Below are 17,303 nucleotides of genomic sequence, written 5' to 3'. Positions count from 1 at the left end.
TCCTTGGTAGAGGTGTCTTTTTTTAGACATATCCCAAGATACCAATCATTACAGCTGTGAGAAGCATGTTTTAGTAGACACGGCCGGCACTGGCTGTGCTTCGTCAGTGCAATTTTTCAAAACAAATACAGTACAGATGTGGTGTATAACTTTCTGTGTTGGTTTAGATCTTTCCATTTTCTGATCAGCGCTCCTTGGTTTAGGCGTCGAAACTTAGAATTGCCTAATTTGATGTTCTTTGGATTATGTTAATGTTCTTGTGTCTGCTTGTCTCTCTCAGTGAAAATAGTCATCCGTGGGGACAGAAACACAGGTAAAAGTGCACTTTGGCACCGGCTTCAAGGGAAAAAGTTTCTGGAAGAGTACATCCCCACGCAGGAGATCCAGGTCACCAGCATTCACTGGAACTACAAAAGTGAGTGTTGCTGATTACCTCATGCACCTCAATGCACCCCGTAACTTTACCTTGTAACTCAGTGATGCACTGACATTTCAGTGGCTTAAATAGCAGTTTTTGGTTTCGGCCTAAACTAGCTTGTAGTGCTAAAGAAATTGGCTAAAATAGCAACGTGCATCTTGACTGTGCAATGTGGATCAACTCAATAAGGAAAAATGTCAGCAGTGTGAACACTAGGATTGAATTAACAGCATTGTTTTGATTTCAAGATCAATATTTTAATCTATGCTTTCTTCTGTTAATACATGAACTTCACGAACATTGCTGTAGCACACCTGCCATCCAAAAATCAGAATAAGCTTTTGTAATATAAAAAAAGTAAAAAAAAAAAAAGTGTTTTGAGACACTTTAAAGTGTTGTGACAGATCCCTGGAGCTGCTTGAGCTGAGCCCATCTTCTCTTGCTCCATACTACTAATTGTAGCTCAGAGACCAGGATTTTGCTAAATATGGGCAATGCATAAAATTTTTACGTAACCTTTTTGTCTTTGTTATTTTAGATATGTTTGATTATTAAATCAATATTTAATTGAATATTAAATAAAATGCAAAAAAAAAAAAATCTCCAAATGTTAAGTTTATTATATTATTTAAAATAAATATTTTGGTGCAATAATATTAATACACTTATACAAAAACAAATTATATATATATATAAAATTAAGTCATTTTGGGATCAAATGCATCCTAAATGTTCTGTTTAGGATGCATTTGGCAACTCGTGGGAAGTGATTTATATTCAAGACCTTGCCAGTCACCTAAAATAATTTATATAAATAGAATACCATGTCAAAAAAGAGAAATACTAGATGACTTCATCAGAACCCGTTGACAATACTGCTGACTGTGTTTTGTTCTTGCTTTTTGCTCCGCAGCAACAGATGATGTAGTGAAAGTTGAAGTCTGGGATGTGGTAGATAAAGGTGAGTCTTTAGGAAGCACTCTGATACTAGTGACTATTGCTAGTTAGTACAGGTAATCTGGTGCAGCGATTCGGTGTGTGAACCCCAGAGAAATAAGCACTTGAAAGATTTGCGCTGAAAAACACGTACCTAATGAAATGTCAAGATGTGATGTGCTTTACTTCTTTTTTTATTTTCTGCAAATACTCAAAGGGCAAAAGCTTCCTCTTCCAGAAGGTGTAGGTGAGAACTAGTAATATATTAGTCAAACAGTCTGTGTGTGTGTGTGTGTGTGTGTGCTGTGATCTTCATCGTGCTCAGAATAGACCTTACCTTCAGTATCTTGTGCTATTATTAGACCTTGGTGTGGACTTGCATTAAAATCAGATACAGTACATTTATTTTAACAGGGGGCGTGCGATGTGCTTTGTTTCTTCTTCATCTTCTATAATGTAAATATTATTTCAGACAGCCCCCTTTTAAAGTTCATAAATGATACATAAATTTAAAAGTTGTCTTTAGAGAAGTCAGTTGTGGTTTAAATTAGGCTCAGTGACAATAATACTCAAGCATTAATATTTACTTGCATTTTCTGTTTATACTCTTTGTTGTTACATGCAAGCATTTTTCATGGTAGCCATAGACCGTGTTAAAATACCATATTTAAAGTTCATCCAAAAAAAAAAAAAAAAAACATATTACACTAAAGGAGAACCCATATGAGTTTATGATGGTTTTACATTATCTACAGTAATATACGACTACCATGAAAATATTTGCACAGGGAGCTGCTGCTGTTGATTCAGGTTTGCTCTAATTACTTTCCATCTGCTTTTGCCTTTTTAATTTATACACATGTAAATTATTAAAATAAGATATTGAATTATTTTTAACATTATACTGAATAATATGGTTTCTGGGAACAAGGCATGACACTTGTTTCTACAAATAATGCATAACTGTGCAAGTTTATGTATAACCTTTTTGATCTCACGAATATATATTATATTTGAACTATGCTTAAGTAATGTGTCCAACCCGTGGATAGCATGATAATAGTCATGGGTTCAATTTCACGGGTATGCATGAACTGATAAAATGTGTACCCTAAATGTAGTTTCTATTATAATGTTAGTACTAATAAGAGTAATGCTGTGACTGTCAAGCTTTTTAAAGCAGTCAAGAGTTTCAGCTTCAGAGTCTTGTAAAGATGTGTAGAATTCAGGAAAGTTTGTAAGAAGACAGCAAATGTATAGTCGGGCGGCTTCGGTGGTACTGTATGGTGGTAAGCATATGAATATTACTCTTCTCGTCTCTCAGACTCCGTTACCTAATTGTAATGTCTGTGTTTCTCCAACTACTGCAGGGAAAGGGAAAAGACGAGGAGAGAATCTGAAATTGGAAAATGAACCTCAGGAGGTATTTATTAAACAAGTATTTGTAGTTAGTTACTCTACCGTTGAAAGGTTTAAAGTTGGTAAGATTCTGTGGTAATGTTTTGAAAGTCTCTTATATTCAACAAGGCTGCATTTAATCAAAAATGTAGTAAATGAACAGCAGTTTTCTATAAATTTTATAAATGTGTTTTTTCTATGATCAAAGCTGAATTGTCAGCATCTTTATTGAAGTGTTCAGCGTCACATGATTCTTCAGGAATCATTCTGTGTTTCAAGAAACATATCTGATTAATATCAATTTTGAAAACAGTTGTGCTGCTTCATGTTTTTGTTGAAACCTTGCTAATTGGAAAGTTGGAAACAGCATTTATTTGAAATCTTTTTGCAACATTATAAATGTCTGTTGAACAACTTAACGCTTTCTTGTTGAATAAAAGTAGTAAAAAAAAAAAAAAAAAAAAAAAAACAGGCGGCAAACTTATGATTGGAAGTCTAAGTCTGCTGGACAATTGCCATGCAATTTAATACTTCAAAGTTTTGTTTTGACTCGACTCAATCAAGAATGCTTTGTGTAGTATTGACATTTGATTGGTAATCGTCATTTGACATCTCAAAGTTCTCATTATGCAGTCTGTAAGCTGATTTTAATGTTCATTCAGCTGGAAACAAGATGTAGTTTAAGTAATCTTGGAGTTGTTTTGCTCTCTGCAGTCGGAGACAGAGATGGCTCTGGACGCAGAGTTCCTGGATGTTTATAAGAACTGTAACGGCGTGATCATGATGTTCGACATCACCAAACAGTGGTAAGGAATCTGACTTTCCCGCGTTCGCTCTCTCCAAACCCCTCGTTCGTTCTCCATCTCCCTCTCCTGTTCCTCCATCGCTCCTTTTCCGCCCCGTTGTCCCTCTTTTTTGGTCTGTGGTCAGGATCAGTTGGCAGAACTGGGCGTTGGGTTGCATCGGGTCACTGAGCGTCTGGTTCTCAGTAGAGTCGAGGAACAAAGAAAACAATGAAACCAATACCTGCAGCCCAGTGTGTCTTAAAGGTTCTGACTCTGTTTATGTCTTAGCTCACTGGATCTGCAGTGCATTCTGCCACTGGCTCGTTCCTGTTTTACCCATGCACACCATCACAGGCGCCACTTGTTTGCAAACCTGGGCTCTACTTAATTAATAAGGCCGTGTTCTTGCCTTAAAAATAGCTTTTTTTGCTCCTGTACACACATTTTTCATACATTGCTTAACAAAACGTATCTAACGTACACAATACATTCTAATTGTCATGATTTCTATCTAACTCAAAAAGAATGGTTCATCCAAAAAGTGAACTTCTATCGTCATTTATTTACTCACCCCCAAGTTTACAAAAAATGTTTCTTTCTGTTGAAGATATTTTGAAGATTGTTGGTAGCCAAACTCTTTACAGTAACCATTGACTTCGGTAGTATTTTTAGCATAATATGGAAGTTGGTGGCTAGTGTCAACTATCTGGGTCAACATCCTTCAATGTATATTCTGTTATTCGCAACAGAAGAAAGAAAATAAATCAGATGTTTAATGTTTCTCTGTTTTCTCTTGGTTTGTCAAAAATCTTTGCAAATTTGGGATAGTTAAGATTGTGATTTTTCTAATGATCTCAAATACTCAATCTGTAAAAAATTAAACTTAGTGAATTTTTTTAATTATGTGGTCAACTATAGTGTTATTGAATAAATGTGGTGTTGTGTTCCATCTTGTTTATTAAAATGACATTTTCAAATGTGTGTGTGTGTGTGTGTATATATATATATATATATATATATATATATATATATATATATATATATATATATATATATATATATATATATATATATATATCTTATGTAAAAACCCAAATTAAGATTTGAAGAACAGGACGATCTAGGATTGTCAAATCATGAGTGAATTTCAGCTACCTCATTGATCCGTAGATGAAAAACAGGGCTCAGTTCACTCAACGAATGGTGGCTGAATAAAGATAGAATGACTTTGATTTTTCAGCTTGGTTTTTATTCTGCTGTCAGGCCTGTGTAGACAAACAAACAAGACGATACGTCTACTGCTTTGCCTTTTAATGCTGCTTACCGGCATTTCTTCATGTGTCTTGTCAACGTATATGTGGGTGGTATGAAGTCTAGGAGAGCTGACCAATAATGCAAATAAGATGATTTGAAGAATCAGTTAAAAAAAGAGAACAAATCGCACTGTGTTCAAATTTAGATATACGTTTATATAATGTATACATTTGTGCACTAGACTAGGAAATCGTGCCATATGAAAGTATATTTCACATGAATCATACGAACTCTTTTTTGCTGCAGGACGTTCAACTACATCCTTAGGGAGTTGCCAAAAGTCCCCACACACATCCCAGTGTGTGTTTTAGGTAACCAGCGGGACATGGGCGAGCACAGGGTCATCTTACCCGACGACATCAGAGACTTCATCAACAGTCTGAACAGGTGGGGAGTTCAAGATGAACACTCAAAACATAAGGGTTACAGACCATCTTAGTTCAATTCCATGCGTGACGTTGTCCTGGCAAATATTTTAGATCTTTTACTAAATTTAGTTTATTTTTTTGCCCCATTTTTCTGGATTCTGTTTTAATGGTTAAATTAAATGGCAAGTAATAAAAAAAGCATGTGTAATTAAAAATACTGAAACGTGCACAGTTTAATAACATTTTAATTTTAACTATTAAATACAATTTAATTTATGATGTAATAACAGTATTTTAATTAAATCCGTTTTAAGGTTTCCCAAATTCTGTTATGCATTTTAATTTCTCTCAGAGATTTGTTTTATTATAATTTTTGTAATTTGATAATTATACTTTGGTTTAAATGATAAAAAAAAATCTAATGCATTTAAATCTTTAATAAATCTTTAATTTATTATCTTTTTACAATTAGTTTTAAAATGGGCCCCTATGAATGCTTTTCCTCAAGAAATGTTGTCCGTTTTAATTATTCTGCATTTAATACAAATTTATTCTCATAATCATCTGTAATCAAATAAAGGTATAACACTTTTTTTATGTAATCAAGTCTAAGTTTAACAGTTCCTTTTATTCTTTGTCAAAGCGAATGCGGCACAACAAAGGTTTACTGTTTTACTGTTCCAGAAGTTTACATGTCAGATGGCAGAAAGTATGAAAGTATTATTTTGTTCGTGTTAACATTTACCAGTAAGGCAGCATACAAATGGGAAAGCATTTTAACAAATTCAAATGATACAGTTACCTTATAATTTTCTTTTTGCCCGTGTGAAACAATTTAACAATTTATACTAATGAATCACACAATGGGAAAGCCAGGCATTTTATGAAATTCTGGGTTTCATGAATAACCTACACACACAAAAAAAAATGTTACTGATAACCTTTTTTTCTTTTTAAAGTTAAAGTTAAAATGGCTCCAGATATACCATGCAAAGCTCTTATGCATAATTTATGTCTGTCACGTATCAGCCAACTTTTCCCTAATCCCATAATCCTTTTTCATTTTAGACCGCCGGGCTCCTCCTACATACACTATGCAGAGTCCTCCATGAAAAACGGCTTTGGTCTCAAATACCTCCATCGCTTCTTCAACATCCCTTTCCTGCAGCTGCAGGTCAGAGATGAACACTTGCTCTCCGGTCAATGTTTCGTCTAGTTATATCATTTCAAGTAGAATCCTTACGTACATTAATTCACATACTACCATTTTGTTGTATGCAAAGATAAATAGAATAAGATGTCACCTGATGCCTGGACATTTTTGTTTTTTTTGTACTGGTGCTGAAATTTTTGGAAAGTGAAAAGGAAGTGATGCGTTGTTATTGTAACTTTGTTCATTTTTAGTGAGAAAAAAACCCTGAATTAATTTCTAAAATCACAGTAGTTCCTGTGGTCATTGAAAATCTACAAACACCAAACTATTTTAAATCCGATTTCCTGACCTCGAAAAGTTATTATTTTTTCTGTACATCGCTCTAAAATTTTCTGTTAGCTAGAAATGTATATTATGTAAATATTTTTATATTTTTAAAATATTGTTCATTTTATTATATTGTATAATATATAGTATTACATATATTGTTTATTATATAGTTTAAATATTGTATAGTATTAATATTATTTATTAATATTTTGAATTGGCTTTTATATTAATATAATAACATAAATATAAAATATAATATAATTTAATGATCTTATTATAACATTGTAATATTTTCATTATGTACTTTTTACATTTTTATTAATATTAGGTTTAAATATTAGGTTTTAGTTTGTTTTTTTATTTTATTTTAATTTTAGCCTTTTTGGTATTTAAACTTATTTTATTTCAGTTAGTTGCCAGTGATTTTCAACAAATTTGTATATTTTATTATATTTGTATTTATTTAAATTTTATTTCTATACTTTATTTCAGCTACTGAAAGTGATTTTAATCAATTTAATTGGTCGGATGTTGTCTGAAGAGCACTCAGGAGGTTTGAACACCCCTGCTTTAGCAGTAGAGTTCAAGTCCTTACCTTATTTGTATTCTTGTTATGCATCTCTAGAGCCTGACTGAATGGCATTAATTAATAAGGTAGGGTGAAATTAGCCCGGGGCTCAATGGCGACTGGTGTGTCTTATGTGTCAGGCTCTTCCTGAGGTTACTCCACAGTCAGTAGGTTGGAGGACCGGGTTTTAATTGAATGTATTTTATTGATACTATTAGAGAAATGAACTCTAGTCTAGTTCAATTAACAAGCCATACAAGATCATAAATACAGATGCAACCTCTATAGCTCATAAAAGTATTAGATACTAAACCAGGATGGTGTCACAGGGTTCTAGTTCAGTTTATCACTCTTTTGTCTGCGGGTTGTTTAGATCTTCTCCTGTTACACAGGAGTGTTTAATATTAGTGAATATTGTTGTTATTAGAACAGCTTGACAAGTTGTTCAGACTAGCTGCAGTAAACCTGATGCAAATCCCATGCTCAGAATCAGTCCGTCGAGCACAGCACGTCAAACTCATGAAAATTTCAGTGCTGTGCCGAGATCTGTTTTCCTCTCCTTGCTATCTTTTTCAGTCAAAGTTTAAAGGCCGCTTCTAACTTCCATGACTTTGAACAGACTTCTAACCCCAAGAATCAATTCTGTCCGGTTAAGAACAGTTACCGGAAGGCCTGCACAAGTTTTTCAATCTATTGTTCAAGAGAGCACCTGGAGGTTTGGTTTGGCGCTTACCTTACTAGCGTGACCCAATAAACTTTTTAACATTTTTGTAAAAGTTTGATAGTACTATTCAATTTTAATAATTAAAGTATTGAGTATTAAATAAAGTATATGCGAGTAAAATAAAATAAAATTGTTGCAGTACATTTAAAAATACAATGCTAATATTTACCTTTTTCTCCTTTTTTTGCATTTTACAAACATCAGCAAGCTTTTATTAGGTTTTTATTTATTGATTTATTTATTTTGGCAGGTTGCCGTCAAGTAAGTATATGCACTGCCTGATTTAGCGCTGTTGTGTAAAGAGCGTAAGTGAATAAAATCTCACAGTTTGCGTTTTGCTTTGTACCCGGCAGTGCATAACCTAGATTTATGTATTCACTTCGAATGGAAATCGTGTGCAGTATAACAGTTAGTTGATCTAAAGCAGTGATTATGCATTAACAGCTACCCACAGGTCATGCGTACGCACCTGTGCACCACTTATGTGCAGGTTATTCGGTTAGTTTGTGTGCTTCATACAAAGTTGTGCTGCCGTCTTGAAGGTTGGCATATCTCTCTAGCCATTCATTTCCAGTCCTCTTCCTAATTTAGGAAATAGCTGACTTGAGTGAAAAAGAGTTGAGTGTTGATGTGAGTTTACGGTATGTTTGTGTTTGCAGAGGGAGACTCTGTTACGGCAACTGGAGACCAATCAGCTTGACATCGATGCCACGTTAGAAGAGCTCAGTGTTCAGCAGGAGACCGAGGATCAGAACTATGACATGTGAGTAAACCTCATCACATATCGCTGTATGAACTTATGTGTGTTCATGTATGTATAATTCATTTTGTATCCAAATGACAGGTTTTTGTTTACATATGTCAACTGTGTGTGTATATATATATATATATATATATATATATATATATATATATATATAACACACACATTATATATGTGTGTATTTTATATATATATATATACACACACACACACACACACACACACATATATATATATATATATATACACATATATATATATATATATTTGTAAATGCATGTAGATACTAAATTAAATTGCAATTAATCATTTAACAGCAAAATATTTGTATTATTTTGTATTAGGTGTGTGTGTTTTCATTATTGAATTTATTGTGGTGGTGGTGATGTTATTATTAATAATTTTGATTGATTATAATGTTTGACGTATTAGGGATTTAGCTGAAAAGATTTTGGAAAAAGAGCCATTCTTTAGACCAACATCCAACCATCACTTTCCAAATTTCACTGAATTTCTAGATTTCTTGAGATGATGGAGGCACGCAAAGCTTACGGCTCTCCGGCGCCCTCTAATGGCCAGAGCCCGTCCTCAGGCTCCCAGTCTCCTGTGGTGCTGCCGGGGGCCGCCTCTCCCAGTAACTCCAGCCCCAGCACCCCACAGGCCCCCGTCCCGCTCCAGACACAGTCCGCCCCTCCGCAGCCGCCATCTATACCCCACCCTCCCGCCCAGACCGCAGCCGCCCAAGTACCCCAGACACCATCACAAACCCTGGAGCCTTCGCCCGTGGCTCCGGTAGCAGCTCCTCCTCCTGCCCAGAAACGAGGCTTTATCTCACGACTGTTCGGATCGTCCGCTGCAGAGACGTCAGCAGACAGACCAGGTCTGTAGACCGTTATTACAGAATCAGTAACTTAATAGGTTTTATTAATAAAGGGTTTCTACAGGTCCTTAATTCACCCCACCACAAATTAAATTGGAGCAGAAAATCTTCAATTCAGTCGTGGCATTAAATGTTGCATCTCAGTTTTTCATTTTTGTATTCCAGTACAAATACCTAAACATCCTTAAATAATTACACATTCACTTGAGATGCAAATTGAAGGTTTAACATGTTGTTTTGTGTTAAACTAAACAGAATTAGGTGCTTTGAGCTTGAAATTTTTTTTTTAAATGAAATTAAAAAATTAATTATAAACTTTTGGAGGTTTTCAAATTTGGAGGCTTTGCCGATTAAAGACATTTACACTAAGAGACCATATTGACATATTTTGTTCCATTCAGTTTATTCCTTAAATTTATTTGCTTAGTCTTAAAAATGTAAAAAAAATTACCTACAGGAACGCTGTCATATTTTAAGTTTATTTTTACTGATTGTTTTATGTTTTCTCATTTTACATTTCTTTATAAAGTTGCTGGTTTTTATTTCAATTGTAGTTAAGTATTTTAATTTAATTGAAAATGGGGAAAAAATTGGCAACTAGCTGAAATAAAGTGAAATAAAGTTATTTTACTTTATATTTAGGTTTATGTTTATTTTATTTCCAATAAAGAAAATTAGCAGTTACCTTTACTGTACAAAATATGATGGTATTGTACAATTATGATAGAATATATGACAATTTGATTTATAGCACATAGAATAAATAGAATACAAACATGAAAATACAAAAACAAAGCATCACCTTCTTGATTTGACCGAGTAGCTGAACTCATTCCCAACTTATCAGCTCGTAAAAAAACGACTTCCCTGGACTTAAATGCACCATTACATACAATATGCACCTTGAAGTGAAGCAAACTCAGTGTGAAGTGTAGGCATTTACGATGTTAACGTTGCACAGTTGCCCTGGTGTGTGTGTGTGGGGGGGGGTTTGCTAATGTGACTTCATGAACTGTGATAAAAAGGGGCTGTCCAGGGACGACGTTCATTGCCTTATATAGTGAATACCGATGAGACATTATCAGGCACCCCTGGAGCCGCCACTGCACGGTGATTAGACCGGTGGACTGACAAACACAGCTCTGCACCAGTGCATCTGCTGCTGCATTGCAGATCCTGGGGGATGGGGCTGATCAGAAGGACGCTAATGCACTTCCTGTCAACACATAAAAACAGAATGTGTGTCAAGAAGAACTGTTGAGGAAAAGAGTCTGATTGTCATAAAAGTTCATGTTTATTTATTTATTTATTTATTTATTTTTATGCTTGGGGTGTGATGTCAGATTTAGCAAATTATGTTCTGTTTGCATGAACCTTTTTTTAGAATAATTATAATAATTAATAATAAATGCATAACAGAATTTTATTACAGAATAATTCTGCAATGGTCCAGTATGTTTCAAGTATAAAAACCTGATCTTTGCAGTTGTGTAACATCGTTCTTGCATTTTATATTAATGCGATTAATAATATATTGTGTTTTATCTAAAAATATATTCTATTTCATAAAATATTTTTCTTTTGATACTTGAGGTGTAATCACAGACTAACCCAATAACATTACATTGATTAAAAAAAAACAGTTTAATAGAATTTAATAACATGACAAATCGGTCAAATGTGTTTTAGTTGTAAATATGTTATGAATATCTGGTCTTTGCAGGTGTGTAACAGTTTTTGCATCTGGCCAATTGTCGCATGTTTATTGAAATCCTATTAATTGTGTTTGGTTTAAATGGGTAAATGTGCAAATATTGGCCTGTTGCCACGAAGTTGGAAAAGCGGTTGGTTTATCGAATGCATTCTTTTCTCTTTATCAGAATCTACAGGCTCTGAAGACCCCAAGCCCTCTGGAAAGGTGCAGAGTGTAGATGACTTTGTGCCGGAGATGGGCCTGGACCGGACCTTTCTGGAGGAAGGTGGAGCAGCAATTAAATCAAAGAACAAACCTCGAACATCAGCTCCCATCCTGGACAGTGATAGGTGAGATGTGATGACATGCACTTTGTTTCTGAAAGCATAAATCATAAATCATTTTACTGGAGTTATTTCAGATGCGTAGGACTGATGCGTCGATCGCAGCAAAAGAGCAGGGGCATTTATTAAGAAAGCGAATGAGTTTAAATTTGATCTCTTGTCTTTTCCTCAGTGATGGAGAAGGTCGGGGAAATCCTCTGGTCTCCGGTTTCCAGGATGATTTAGATCCTGATGACAGAGCGCTGTCTCATTCTGCCGTTAAAGCGGCGGTCGCGAGCGTGGGCGTCACCCTCACGAGTGACGAAGAGGAGGAAGATTCATCTCTGCCCTCTGCTGCCCAGCACAAAGGCATCGGCTCGGGCCCAAACTCAAAGGGGTAAGAGACCGCATGCAGATGTGTCAAATGCATCATGCTTTTAATAGAAAGGCTTCGGTGAGATGCAGGCGTGTTGAGACCTGACCACAGAGGTAATTAAATCACTCTTAATGAAGGCACAGCCAGATTTTATTTCTTGATATAATTTTTGCACAATCAATTTCCATAGATGGAGGGATGAGGGATGGATGGATAAAGAGATAGGTGTTAGTTAGACGTGGGCGATATGGCAAAAATATCTTTTTTTTTTTCATGAATATCACAATTCTTTTTCATGTTGGTTTTACTGTTTTGCATGTTGCCCGAGCCGAGCAAAATTCCTGTTTTCCTGTGTAGAGCTACAGTGAATTCCGTCAAACAGCTGCAAACCAAGTCTAAAGCAGCTGAGAGACCCCAAAGCCTGAAAACCCCAGCAGGACCTGCGGTGCAAGGTCTGAAGACGGGGGGCGCTGTGGAGGCTGACTCCGAGTCAGACCAGGAGGCTCCCGTCGCTCAGCAGATGCTTTCGTTCGTCTTGGATGACCCTGATTTTGAGAACGAAGAGTTTGAAGCACCCAAGATCAAGAAGGTAGAAAACCATTTCTAGTCTATTGTTGTTTGACTAATCAATATATAATTAGGTACAACTTATCATCAACTGATGAAATCTCAAGCCACAGCCTGCTAATCCCCAATTAGTCTTGTTAGTATTTTTAGTATTTAATGTTGAATGCTTTTTAGTTTTAATATTAGTTTTTTTTCTTTTCCTAAAAATATTTATTTAGTTGTAGTTTATTAATATTTAATTATTTAAGAGAGTTGGCTTTGGCAAATACCATACATTTGTCTATTGCTTTAGTTCAAGTAATGAATGTTTTATGCTTTCTGCTCTAATAAGTGCACTTAGAAGTGCCCACAAAAAGACGATTTCTATACTTTGCCAACAATTAATTCCCAGGGCACTTTTTCTGCACGAGATGACTTATCGGACCGGTCAGATGATGGGTTTGTATTAGCTGGTCTTCCAGAGCCCCCCAAACCTGCTGCCACCTCATTTAGGACCCTCAACAGTGACATTGACCTGTTCGGCCTGGGATTTGAAGAGACAACACCTAAGAGTAAAGACAGCAGTGAAGACCAGGAAGGTATGTCTAGTGCGTGTGTGTGTAGTATAAGATAAGTCAAGATTACTTCATTTAATTTGTCACTGAAATATGTATAGTTTACGGTTAATTACCACTTGAGATGAAAAATATAAGATAGGTGAGACTAACACAAGGTAGAGCACTGCAAATTTATTGCAGTTTCAAAAAATCCGTCAAGTGTTCATGACAGCCACCTTTTAATGTCTATATTTAAAAAAAAAACTATTGGACTCCGAATATAGTTGTGTAATTGTTAGTATTAGAACTTTATTATTATAAAGTTCATTTTAACCCCCAATATTATAATGTAGTACCAGCTGAATCATGAATATTTTACAGCATTAGATTTTTGATTCTTTAACTTCTTCTAAAATCTTCTAACTTGTACTGTACCTGATATATTTTCCAAAAGAATCACTATTGAATCAAATCGGAATCAAGCTAGTGAATCAAATCATGTTGTGAAATTTTACTAAATTTTACTTTACTTTATAAACATGACATTTTGAAATGGTAAGACTGAAATAATATTTTCTTGTAAAATGCGCTCCAATGATCCAGTAACAGCATAACTTCCAAGCGTTTGTCGTCGTACAGATAATGAAAGCAGACACTCGGCAAAGGACAAGAAAAAGAAGAAAAAGAAAAGCAAAGAGGTAAGATATTTAAAAACCGGACCACGTTCCTGATTGATTGCGACTCATTTATCAGCCACTTTTTTTGAGTTTGGCTTGTGTATTCTTCCAAACTCTATGAGCAAGCTTGTCAAATAATAGTTTTTTGGGTGTTTATGTTTTTTTGCACATTTTCTTAAATCCTGTTTACTTGCATAGTGCTTTATACAACTTGTTTCGAAGCATAATTGAGCTGAACTAATGTCAAATACAGTGAAATCTGTGCAACTAAAGCAAGTATTCATCTAAATGCATCGACCATCTTATTTTTCATCATTAAATAGTCTGCCTTCTCTGTATCGGCAACAGCAATCAAAAAGCGTGCGCTGGTTAATAATTTATTCTTACTAAAACTCTTTCATGGCGTCAGATTCCGTTGCTCGTGCACAAACTGTTGTTATATGTAGTGAAATAAAAAGGGAAAAATCTCATTTTTGTTCTAGGAGGACGAGAAAAGCAGCAAGAAACGACACAAGCACAAGAAGAAGGAAAAAGATGAGGCGGGAACAGGAGACGAGAAAGAAAAGAAGAAGAAGAAATCTTCACGGACCAAGAAAGCAGGAACTGTGGACGATCTCGAGGCCTTCCTGGCAGGTGGAGACGGACCAGGAAACAGCGAGGGCGGAGACTATGAGGAACTCTAACCAATCAGGGTTTGACATCCGTGTGACATCGCCAGGTCATTTTCCAATCCATTCCACCTGTTTTTCAGTGCCTAACCTTTCGAATTCTCACAGCGTTTTTGTTCTTCCAGCATTGCAGCTTTATAAATTGGTACATGACACCGTTTTTCACCTCATGCCGTTTTCCAGTATTTTCAGACACGTAACTTTTAGATGCGTTTTTCAAACGAACCAGAGTTTATTCCGTTAGTAACTGATCACAAGTCGTTCCACAAAGACTTGAGGAAATTTTATCTTCATTGGTTTTGTTTCGCGTGTGTCTTTGTTACCGTGTGTCCCCGAACATTTTGGCAACTCCCCGTGTGCTTGCTTTTTTATTTATTCTTTAAACACGCAGACGTACGTTCAGATCCACGTGACGCACGTAACCCACGAGCCGAGCTGATTTCTGTGTCAAACATTCGAGAGAACTTTTCACATTTAATTAAACATTTCCGCTTGAGTTTACAAACCATTCTCGTGATAGTTGTCTATTGCAATTCTATCCAACAACGTAAGAGTGGCTTTCATAACAGTTTCCACAGAAATTCATTCCTCTTGTGTTTCGCGAACGATATCATGCATCAAACCTAAGAAAAATAATCAGTCGTAACTAGATTTAATACCATAAGCCTCTTTCGCCGTCGGTTTCTTTCCGTTAATGCCTTAAATTGTTTTACACTTAACGAAATGAAAGCATTTACGGAGCAATCCTATAAAGTCAATTAATGACCGAGGCTCTTGACAGACTGCTAAGGTTGACAGAATTACTTTTGAGCTGGTGAGGCACACTTTTGCAGCAATCGCAATTACGCTTGCAATTAGATTTATAATTATGCTAACGTTAGTCAGATTGGCGACTATTTATGCAGCTCTTAAACCAGTGTTATTATTTATGATCTTAAAATAGTTTCTGGCTCCTCTCATGGTTCGTTCGTTACGTCCTGTCTGGTAAATGCGTTCATTTCCTTTGCCGTATCTTTATTTTTGTTAAGGCATGCGTACGTGTTAGTAGTTGTGTTCAGATCTCGTGTTTTAGATAGTCGGGTCCGTACACTCCAGATAATCTCAGAGATGAACGTCGTCTCCGATGCTGTGATTTTGAGGCACCTTGAAGGTCCTTCATGTATAGCCGACATATTCAGAGCCTGACCGTGTATAGAAATGAGAAAACTTCATACATTTTAGCAACAACCCGAATCGGTGAATGCAGCTGAACGGAGCTGATCTAAAAAAAAAAATTAGGCAAATATTTTCCCTCGTGGTTATGCTTGGTTTGGTGGCCTAAAAAAAAGGAAGTCGCGGTTTAGTAAAGATAAGAAATAAACACATTTTTAAAAAAAAAAGTAAAATGATATTTTCAACGCACACATTTATACTTTGTAATATCAGCAAAAAATGTAATAATATTTTGGCTTGATGTGATCCATTGATATTTTGATGAATGGAAATGATTTAGACGACTGATTGTTCACTCGTCTTTCATGACGGGCATCATTCATGATTCTTGTTTTCTGTGATGGTTGCATCAGAATGAAAATGAAATGACCGTTTACTGTACTCAAATGATTCATTCTCATCGTGTTTCGTGAACGCATCCAACGCACCAAATGATTCAGTGACCGTTATTTTTAGTTTTACCAATGATTATTTGTATTTAATGAACGAATATAGTGTTTACTTGCAATGCCCCCTTTATGCTTTTTCATTAGCATTTATCGCATAATGATAAATCAGTTGTCGCATCGAATGGATTTACCAATGATTCACTTGTGTGTCATAAATGAATCCCATTGTTTACACGCAATGAACTGCGGTGTCGAGGAATCTGATTGGCTCCAGCTTAAGTGGAAGAATGACATCATCCATAGTCTTGTGCACTTCAAACCTCATTTCACATGGATTTTCTATTTTTCAGTTGTTATTATTATTGGGAGAAAATGACAATGTGCTCTCCACCTACCATAAGAAGGACTTGTTTTGGGTTTGAACATTCTCCTTAAACTTTGAACTTGAAACCTTTGAACTTCGGTTTGTTTTCGGGTCCGAGATATCCACCCATCCTTTTGTAGAGAGTCCCGCTCCGGCTTTCCTCCAGGATACGCCGTCAACCTGTTGACTACTGAATGTTGATACCTGCTCGTGAAGGAATTCGAGGACCTCGCCGTGGGTGACTAAGCGGTAACTAACGGTACGTTTAAAGAAGTGCAGATTCCCGCGTGTCTCCTGCGTCTCCGAGGTGGCCGCGGATGGATCCGAGAGCGTGATGCATCACGCTGTCACCATGGAAGCACACGCCTGGGAAAACCGCCTCTACACACTCACTGTGATAAATAGTCACGCTCTCAACTGTTAATACTCTCACCCCAAACCAGCAGAAGCGCGCTCCTCGAACACACATCAGCTCCCTCGATTTATTTATTTGTCTGTTCGTTTGGCACGGATATTTTCCCCAACGTTCGAGAGAAGGAGACGAAATGAATGCATCGGTGCTGCACTCGCTCTCTCTGGCTGATGGACTGCATGCAATTACCAACATACTGTACTTCCTGCACAGCGTCTCACGATGAGTTATTTCATGGAGCATAAATGTTTGGGAACGCTATTTTTAAGCCGTATATCGGTTTTATTTTATCCATACAGCATATATGCATTCCAAAGCCTTTGTTTGGGACCATAAATGATTGTGTTTACCTATTTATTGTTTTTGTTACCCTGTTTCACTACCCTTAGTATATTATCAATATTTGATTTACGTGTTTCAATTGTGTAATAAATGCAAGAGAAATTTGA

The 17,303-nt window shown here is 36.0% G+C and overlaps 1 protein-coding gene across 2 annotated transcripts in view; it reads left to right on the top strand.

Moving 5' to 3' along the window:
• Positions 1 to 17,303, top strand: part of rabl6a (RAB, member RAS oncogene family-like 6a) — a 21,227-nt gene extending 3,924 nt beyond the window's left edge. Inside the window, exons 5-18 of one of the 2 annotated variants that reach the window (XM_043239589.1) lie at positions 281 to 415; positions 1,332 to 1,379; positions 2,722 to 2,777; positions 3,467 to 3,558; positions 5,098 to 5,238; positions 6,288 to 6,393; positions 8,654 to 8,757; positions 9,276 to 9,637; positions 11,518 to 11,680; positions 11,847 to 12,050; positions 12,387 to 12,618; positions 12,988 to 13,174; positions 13,772 to 13,830; positions 14,292 to 17,303. In XM_043239589.1, the coding sequence (XP_043095524.1) occupies positions 281 to 415; positions 1,332 to 1,379; positions 2,722 to 2,777; positions 3,467 to 3,558; positions 5,098 to 5,238; positions 6,288 to 6,393; positions 8,654 to 8,757; positions 9,276 to 9,637; positions 11,518 to 11,680; positions 11,847 to 12,050; positions 12,387 to 12,618; positions 12,988 to 13,174; positions 13,772 to 13,830; positions 14,292 to 14,492 (2,090 nt within the window). In that variant the 3' untranslated portion in view covers positions 14,493 to 17,303. The remainder of the gene's footprint in view (positions 1 to 280; positions 416 to 1,331; positions 1,380 to 2,721; positions 2,778 to 3,466; positions 3,559 to 5,097; positions 5,239 to 6,287; positions 6,394 to 8,653; positions 8,758 to 9,275; positions 9,638 to 11,517; positions 11,681 to 11,846; positions 12,051 to 12,386; positions 12,619 to 12,987; positions 13,175 to 13,771; positions 13,831 to 14,291) is intronic. The other variant, XM_043239591.1, reaches the window with a different exon arrangement.

This window comes from Puntigrus tetrazona, chromosome 5, assembly GCF_018831695.1.
Source record: "Puntigrus tetrazona isolate hp1 chromosome 5, ASM1883169v1, whole genome shotgun sequence".
In the NCBI taxonomy this organism is placed as follows: Eukaryota; Metazoa; Chordata; class Actinopteri; order Cypriniformes; family Cyprinidae; genus Puntigrus; species Puntigrus tetrazona.
The sequence above is the reverse complement of the archived record's forward strand: the minus strand, read 5'-3'. Positions and strand labels throughout refer to the sequence as shown.